The sequence below is a fragment of the Camelus bactrianus genome, chromosome 17 (genome assembly GCF_048773025.1).
Source record: "Camelus bactrianus isolate YW-2024 breed Bactrian camel chromosome 17, ASM4877302v1, whole genome shotgun sequence".
NCBI classification, from domain to species: domain Eukaryota; kingdom Metazoa; phylum Chordata; class Mammalia; order Artiodactyla; family Camelidae; genus Camelus; species Camelus bactrianus.
Window position 1 is genome coordinate 1,696,337 of NC_133555.1, and position 8,214 is coordinate 1,704,550.

Consider the following 8,214-nt stretch of genomic DNA (forward strand, 5'->3'; position numbering starts at 1 on the left):
GCGTCCAGCGGGCAGGCCCGGGGCCCCCTGGACGCGGTCAGGGCTTGGGAGCCTGTGGCGCTGTCTTGGCTGCCGGCCGCCAAGCTCTAGGTCGTGGGGCCTTTCTCGTGGCCGGCGCTATTCGCTCCCAAACAGGGTGCCCCCCTCCTCTAGCGCTTCCGCAGCCTAGGGTGCACCCCTCCGTTCCCCTCTGCCGAGCCGCCCTTGGGCGCCAGCCGTCTCTCCGCCGCGCCGCGGGCTCGGGCCCTGTCCGGGGCGCACGGCGGCAGGAGTGGTGGCACCGGAGAGGAGCGGTCTGGGAAACCAGCGGCCGGGGAAGGGGCTCCAAGAAGCACAAGTTGGCGCTGGCCCCGGACCAGGCTGTTGTTGTTCTCAACGTGGTCCGCCTTGGGGCCATAAAAGCGGAGCGGGGCGCCCTCCTCGGCAGAACGCAGCGCGCACACTCAAAGAGCTCCGGCGGAGAAGGTGGTGGCGGCAGCAGCAGCGCTTGTTCGGCCGACTTTCTCCGCTCCAATACCATCCTCGTTCCGGCCGCCCCGCGCCGGACTCCTGCGCTCCGGCAGTCCCCGCGCCGGCTCCGGTCCCGGCCCGGGTGCCCCGCTCCGGCCGGCCCGGCCCCCACCCCAGCCCTGCCGCCCGGCCCCAGGCCCGGCCGCGGCCGCTCCCGCCTGGAGCCGCCGCGCGCCCCCAGCCCCCCGGCGCCCCCGCGGCCCCTCGCCTTCCTCTTCCCGGCGCGGCCCCCGGGCTTCCGCGCCCCACCCGCCACCAACCCGCTCGCCACCATGTCCGTGGAGCTCGAGGAGGCCCTGCCACTGACGACCGCCGAGGGGGCGGCCAAAAAGGCGGCCAAGACCGGAGGCTCGGCGGCGCTGTCCCCGTCCAAAAAGAAGAAAAACAGCAAGAAGAAAAACCAGCCAGGCAAGTACAGCCAACTGGTGGTGGAGACCATCCGCAGGCTGAGCGAGCGCAACGGTTCGTCGCTGGCCAAGATCTACGCGGAGGCCAAGAAGGTGGCGTGGTTCGACCAGCAGAACGGGCGCACCTACCTCAAGTACTCCATCAAGGCGCTGGTGCAGAACGACACGCTGCTGCAGGTGAAGGGCACCGGCGCCAACGGCTCTTTCAAGCTCAACCGCAAGAAGCTGGAGGGCGGCGGCGATCGGCGCGGAGCCCCGGCGGCCGCCACTGCCCCGGCTCCTGTCGCGCAAAAAGCCAAGAAGGCGGCCCCGGGCGCGACTGGCTCGCGGCGCGCGGACAAGAAGCCCGCCAAGGGCCAGCAGCCCGAGAAGCGCTCGCACAAGAAGGGCGCCGCTTCCAAGAAGGACAAAGCCAGCAAGGCCAAGAAGGCGGCGGCCGCGGGGGGCAAGAAGGTGAAGAAGGCGGCCAAGCCCAGCGTCCCCAAAGTGCCCAAGGGCCGCAAGTGAGCGCGGGGGCCCGGCACCCGCTTTTTCACCCCGAGTGCACGTAGGTTTTTCTGCGGGGTCCCGGCCCGGGCCGCCGCGCTCGCTCCTACCGTAGGGGGCGCCGGCCCGCCCTTCCCCCGCGTGGGAGCATTTTTTTTGTTGTTGTTTGCTTTAGATTTTTGAAACGGCCCTGGCGACGCCCCTATTGGCTCTCGCCCTTGGCAACGGTTGTCGCCATGGTTACCGTCCCCCAGTCGCCAATGGCCGGGCCGCGCCTGCCCGCCCGGGCCCTGTGCGCGCGGACGCGGCGGACGCGCAGCCCTTCTCGCTCCCGCTCCGCCCTCCCCGCCTCCGAGAGCGCGACTAGCAATCTCGCGAGGCGCGGGGCTGCGCGGCGCTTCCTTTCCCCCCGCGGCCTATTTTGGGGCACAATAAATTGTTTAAACCTTTGAAATACTCTTGTTTTCTTCCGAGTGGAGTAGGGTTGGGAGCGTCCGGCGCGTTGCTTGGGCTAGAGGGTGAGTCCCCGGCACCCGGCGTCCGTTAGCGAGGCAGGCCCCGACCGTGGACGCCGGCGGCCGCGGGGGCGGGTTGGTCCCGGAACGAGCCCCCGGGGCGTGCGGTCACAGTGCGGGGGCGGCCTGGCGCGCGCCTGCGGGGCAGCGGGCGCGGGCTTCGCGGGCCTGCGGCTTGGGGCCCCTCGGCTCTCACGAGGTCTCTGCAGGCGGGGCCTGCGTGGAGCTTGGTAATTCTTGAGTTCAGTGAGCCGTCGTGTTGATGGGACAGGGGCAGTGGAGCCAGGCTCTGGCTCACCCACTCCAACCCAGGTGCGGTGCTGTGCGGGCTGAGCAAGGCACCGACCCTCCCTGGGCTTGTCGGCCAGTCGGGAGTGCACGCGGGACCCCAAGGGTTACAGGCCCGCTGGCAGGAATGACCCTCAGTCCTGGCCCGCCCCGCCCCATGCCCCCACCCCTGCCCACCATATGGAATAGTTGTTCGTCCGGTAGGGCACTAGGCTGAGGTCTTTTGAGACAGATGTTACCGTGAAAGGACAACCTTCGAAAACAACGAAAGCCTGGGAATAGTGGGAAACCAGGGAATGTTCTAGAGTAGTTCCTGTGTACAGACCAGGCTCAGCTCGGTGGGAGCGCCGCTGAGGATCCTTCCACTGGCAGAGTGCCCCTGGACAGCAAGTGCCCCTGACGGAGGCCTGGCAGCCACCAGCCTTCTCTGGCACACAGGGAACAGGGCAGACTCTTACCCACATTTGAGCAAGTGGCCACCACTCCTGCTTCAAGGCTGTCCCTACCCTGCTGGGGGCTCCTGCCCACTGTTTCTGGCGCAGGGACCTGCAGGGCCAGGTGCCAGTGTGTTACTGCCCTGTCCTGGGCCCTGGGAACACAGCAGGGGGAAGAACCTGCACAGGTGCCTGTTCTGCTCAAGCTTCCAGCCAGTGTGGGAGTAGGGAGTAGGCAGGTGTCCCAGAGGTACCCCTAGCACATCACTCTAGGCGCAAATTTGGAGAGACACTTGAGAGCCAGACGGGGCCCTGACCTGGTGGCATTAGGGCAAAGGAGGAATACTAGACCTGACAGTGGCTGCTGTGATTGGGACACACCACTGACCCTGCCAGCTGTGTCCTGGCCTCTTGCTGATCAGTAACACCTTCATTAGCAGTTTTGATTGGGGGCAGTGTGCCCAGTGCCCCACTGCAGGGCCGGTGCGCCAAACAGCTAACAGCCGTGAGCGGCCTCGGCCTCCCCAGGATTCTGGGGGTGATGCTCCTAACCAACTAAGTGTGATCCCTCAGAGTCCACCCTCCCCAGACCAGAGACCCAAGCTCAGGTCCACCTGGACTCACCCCAGCTGTCCAAGTTGGCATTCCTGGCTGGGGCCTGGGGCTTGGCTTTCTGACCCTCTCCTTGGTGGCCCTGAGGTTCCGAGCAGGTTTGGAAGGACTGCTTCAGGGGCCTGGGCATGTGGACCCTGCTCCTTCCTGCCCAGCTCTTCACGCTGAGCTGCTTCCCTTTCTCAGAGCCCTCCCTGACCAAAGCCCCAGCCTCGGATGACCCTTACCTTTGAAGACATCCCTAGAGTGCCGAGGCCCCCCGCGTGCCTCTCAGGTCGTCCTTATTCCACAGTCTTTCCAGATCTCCCCCTAGAACCCTCCCTTTGCTGCTCGCACCACCTAGCGCTCCCAGCGGCCTCCGGCTTCGATGCTGCTGTTCCCACCTCTCTCCCACCACCCCTTCTCTGTGCTTTGAAGACTTGGCCCCTGGCTTGCTGCCTTCTCCAGAAGTACTGGGGCATTGCTTATACTTCTGATAATAAAAAGCACTTTGATTTTCTTCTGCGGACACAACCCACCCTACTCTCAGGCCACATGGCTCTGAGGGACGGACCCTTCCAGTCCCAGGGATGGTCAAGCGACCAAAGACCTGGTTGATGAGTGTTCAGTCTGTGCACTTGGCCACAAGGATTGGGTCAGAAATGGGTTCTTAACCCCCGTCAATGAGTCAATCCTCAGACTTCCTGGAACTAGTGAGGAAGGAGTGTGCGCTCCTCTGGGCTCACTGGGAGTAGGGGCATGAGGCCAGAGCTGCCAGTGGCCATCTTTGTCAACACATAGGGAGAGCCCACATGAAAAAGGGGCCAAGACAGAGAAGGTTGGAGCCAAGAAATGGAGAAACAGATACTTAAGGACATTAATGGGACATCTGGATCCAGCCATGCCTGAAGCTAGTTAGACCTGGCTGTCCTGTGAGCTGATACTTGCTTTTTACATAAGCTAGTTTGAATTAGGTTTCTGTCACTTGCAGTCTGGTCTCTCACTCCTTGGACTCCCTTTATCCTCCCATGCCCACATCCTGGACCTTGTCATCCCTTCAAATTACTCTTCCTTAAAACCACAGTCACGGGGTCCCACTCTCCACCCACAGGCCCTTCCCTTCCTCTTCCCAATCTGCTCACTCAGACCCTTCAGCCAAGCTGCACCTCCATGGGTGGGTCCCACGTTCTGAAGTTGAAGAATGGATGGTCGTGACCAACCACATGTGAACCCTCCGCTTGTGCCAGACACTCTGAGAATGGCTGCATAGGCCTCACCTGGGCCCGGAGGCAGCCCAGCGAGGTCAGTGGTCCAATAGTCATCTCACTGGTGCGCGAGGTGTATTTTCTGCCGTAACATCACACTCGGCTCCTGCCCAGAGCTGGGGAGCCCAAGACCCATCGTTTACTTTCTCTGTCTCTTGGAGCCTCAATTCCAGGTGAACACTGAAGGCACATGACACTGCGAAGCCCAGGAGGAGGGCTTCCTGGAGGAGGTGACCCCAGTATAGCAAAGAGGCAAAGGATTAGGTGCATTTGCTTGTCTGTAAAACTGAGGCACAGCAATGGCCCAGGCTGCACCTACTAATCATGAGGGGGTTGCGTGGGACCAGGGACCAGGAGGCTGAGGTCAGGGTTCTGGGCGCAGCTCCACCACGTTCTTTTGTCCAGGACAAGACTGTTCTCTGCAAGCCTCAATTTTCTCATCTATAAGCAGAGCCAAGAACGAGTCTCTGTACTCATTAATCTGCTGACCAGGGAAGTCTGAACACACTACCTCTGGCCAGGGGCTCCAGGTTTTCCTGCCTCCATCTGTCACACCCTCCGGGTGCAGAGCTCTCTCCTGCGAAGCTGCCCTCCTGCCTCTCGCAGGGCTGGGGCCTTGCCCCCCTCGTGAACCTAACTCCTGGGTTCCCAGATCCTACTTCCTCCTGGTCCCTGGACAGCTCTGCAGACACTGCAAAGGCCCCTTTCCAGGTCGAGCAGTTTAGTTACCCATGGGATGGGGTCTCCACCCAGTCAACCCCTGGGGACCAACCCAGCTAAAACCATCCCTCTGCCAGGGCGGGGCCAAGTGTGGAGCTGAGGAAGGAAAGCGCTGTCCGTGTTGCCCTGGACCTTGGCGATGAGGGCAACCTGTAGGAGCTGAGACCCTTCATCCAGAGCTCACCGTGTCCACGCCTGGCCCAGGAGTCAGAAAACCTGAGGGAGAATCCAGGGAAAGTAGAGAATTGCAGTCCCAGGGGCTGCTTCACACCGGGCAGGTGAGGCAGCAGATCAGCAAGCAAAGTGGCTGCCTCCTCCCAAACCTGGCAAGACCCGCCCTGTGGCCCCCGAGCGCTGGTGATGGCCGCCAGGCAGCAGTGCGGCCGAACACGGCCAGAGCTTCCCACTTTCTCAGACCGTATTAGAAGCACCTTCTGAAAGTGTTTCTAAGTTCCCCTCCCAAAGCAGGAAGGGATCTGGGCCATCCGGGGAAGCCTGGGAGGAGGGCACCTCGGCTGGCAGCGGTCCCGCCTGGGGTCCCGTCATCAGAGGCACCTCCTGAGAATTTTTGATGTCGAAACTATAAACCTCTTTTTGTGAAACTGCCTGCTTTTAAATTGTGGGTTTAAGAAAAAAAGCCCTCCATCTCACACCCATTAGGATGGCTACTATTAAAAAAAAAAAAAACAAAAACAGAACAGAATGAGTGTTGGTGAGGATGTGGAGAAGTTGGAACCTTCTGCACTGCTGGTAGGAATGTAAGATGGTGCAGCTGCTGGAAAACAGTACAGAGGGTCCTCAAAAAATCAAACATAGAACTGATCCAGCAATTTTACTTCTGGGCACACACCCAACAGAATTGAAAGCAGTCACTAGAAGAGAGACTTGCACACCCATGTTCACAGCAGCTCTGTTTGCAACAGCCAAAGTTGGAGGCAACCCAGGTGTCCATGGACGGATGATGGATAAACACAGGGTGGTCTCTCACACAACAGAATATTATTTAGTCTTAAAAAGGAAGAAGTTCTGACACACATGACAACATGGAGGAACCTTGAGGACATGATGCTTAGTGAAACAAGCCAGTCACAGAAGGACAAGTACTGTCTGATCCCACTTACATGAAGTGTCTAGAGAGGTCAAATCCACAGTGAGAAAGAGCAGACTGGTGGGCGCCAGGGTTGGGGGTGGCAGCTAGGGGTTAATGAAGGCAGTTTGAGTTTTGCAAGATGAAAAGTTCTGGATACGGATAGTGGTGATGGCTGCACGACCGTGTGAACGTATTTAACGCCACTGAACTGCACGCTTACAAACGGTTAAGATGGTAAATTTTATGTCACGCGTATTTTACCACAATTAAAAATAAAGAAATACTGTCTGGGCCAAACAGAATCATGTGTGAGCTCAGTGTGGCCTGCAGTCCCCACCTTTGAGATCATGCACCCCGATCTTCTGTGTGGGCTGTGTCGGCTGCTTCATGAGACAGGAAGCTCTGCGTGGAGGTGTCTCGCTGCAGCCCGAGCCAAAGGAAGTCACAGCGCCATGAAAGCCACAGACCGGCCCGCCGGTGCTGAGGGGCTGCGCCAGGGGTAACCGCATCTCCACCCAGGTTGTCACGAGGGTCCCAGAGCCTTCCCTAGTCTCGCCCACCTCCTCTTGCCTCCTCCAGCTCCTGTCTTCCTCCTGGCTGCCTCCATTAAGGGCTACAAGTGTGGCACTCAGGCCAGCCTGGCTGCCTTCAGAACTTTTTATGTTGTTCAGTGTGATTGTCCAGCCCCTTTCACTGAAGCCCTAGCTCCTCCAAACATCCCTTGAGCTTCTGCTGCTGCCTCCTGGGAGTGTCACCTACCCATAGAGCCTGCAGCACACCTCTCTTCCCTGGAGTCCCTGGGACGTGCGAGGGACTCCATCACAGAGGTAGGTTCTGTTGCTGTGGGCTCCTGGGAGCACACAGAGTGGGGCAAAGCAAGTCTCAGCTGTGTGTGCGCTGGGGACCCTCCCACACAGCCAGCACCTTTCTCCAAGGAATGAGCTTGCACCCTTCCCAACACTGTGTGCTCCTGTTTCAGGCTGAGCAGGGGGAGAGAGGGTATGCAGGTCCAGACAGGGATCTGAGAGGCTGAGGCCACCACTACTCTCTCTGGTCCCCACCAGCAGCCTACCCTCTGGGCCTTCCCGGTAGCAAGCAGGATCTTGTCCAAATTCTCCAAGCTGAGACACCCTTTCTGGGCCAGGGAGCTCACAGAATTGTCCTCAACTTACCCATGCCAAGCTGCACGCTGTGGGCCAAGCCCCTCGCTCACTTGGGTGGTTCCACCTGGGTCTGCACAAAGCTGGGCTGGGCTTCTGGTACACAGCGCTGCAGGAGATGCATCCAGATGCACTGTAGACAGGAGTGCAGGTGTCTGCCAGGACCTGGAGTCCAGGGGGCCCTCTGCCTCCTCTAAGGCTGCAGAGCAAGAAACGGTCCCCTAATGCCTGGAGCCAAGCCCAGTCACTGTGCAGGTAGGGCATCTCTCCTGCCCCAAGGACTGTGGGGCCCTGGTCTGACTTGCCCAAACTGAGGCCTGCAGGAGGCTTCCCCGCCTGTCCCTGAGGTCTGACTCTAAAAACAAAGGGCAGGAGCGATGCTGTGCTGCTCTGACACGCCGAATCAAGTCCTGGCAAAAAGTGGGAGAACAGGGAATCACATGCCCCTGCAATCAGTGAAAAGCTGGAAAGCAATTTGGCAATACCCAGTAAAGCCGATGACCCAGATGGGGGAAGGGACTGCAGAATGGAATGCCCAAGATGACTACATTTATGTAAACCTGAAAAATCACAAAATACGTCTTGATAGTAGAATGTGCTTTTAACATCACATTTATGTCATAGTATGCAAACCTGAGTGAAAAGGACACATGCCCAAGGACTTTTGTTCTTTCTTGTGAAAGACCCCACCAAACTGAAAAAAACAGCCCTGAAAAACAGTGGGGGAAACTATGAGAAACAATGGAAA

At 59.5% G+C, this 8,214-nt stretch overlaps 1 protein-coding gene across 1 annotated transcript; it reads left to right on the forward strand.

Moving 5' to 3' along the window:
* On the forward strand, positions 1-1,857 carry H1-10 (H1.10 linker histone). The gene has a single exon (XM_010961288.2). The coding sequence runs from the start codon at positions 783-785 to the stop codon at positions 1,422-1,424; it is 642 nt and encodes a 213-aa protein (XP_010959590.2). The 5' UTR covers positions 1-782; the 3' UTR covers positions 1,425-1,857.
* The last annotated feature ends 6,357 nt before the right edge of the window (positions 1,858-8,214 follow it).

Bases quoted from the DNA above. Each gene is read 5' to 3' on its own strand.
- H1-10 (XM_010961288.2), top strand. From the start codon at position 783: ATGTCCGTGGAGCTCGAGGAGGCCCTGCCACTGACGACCGCCGAGGGG.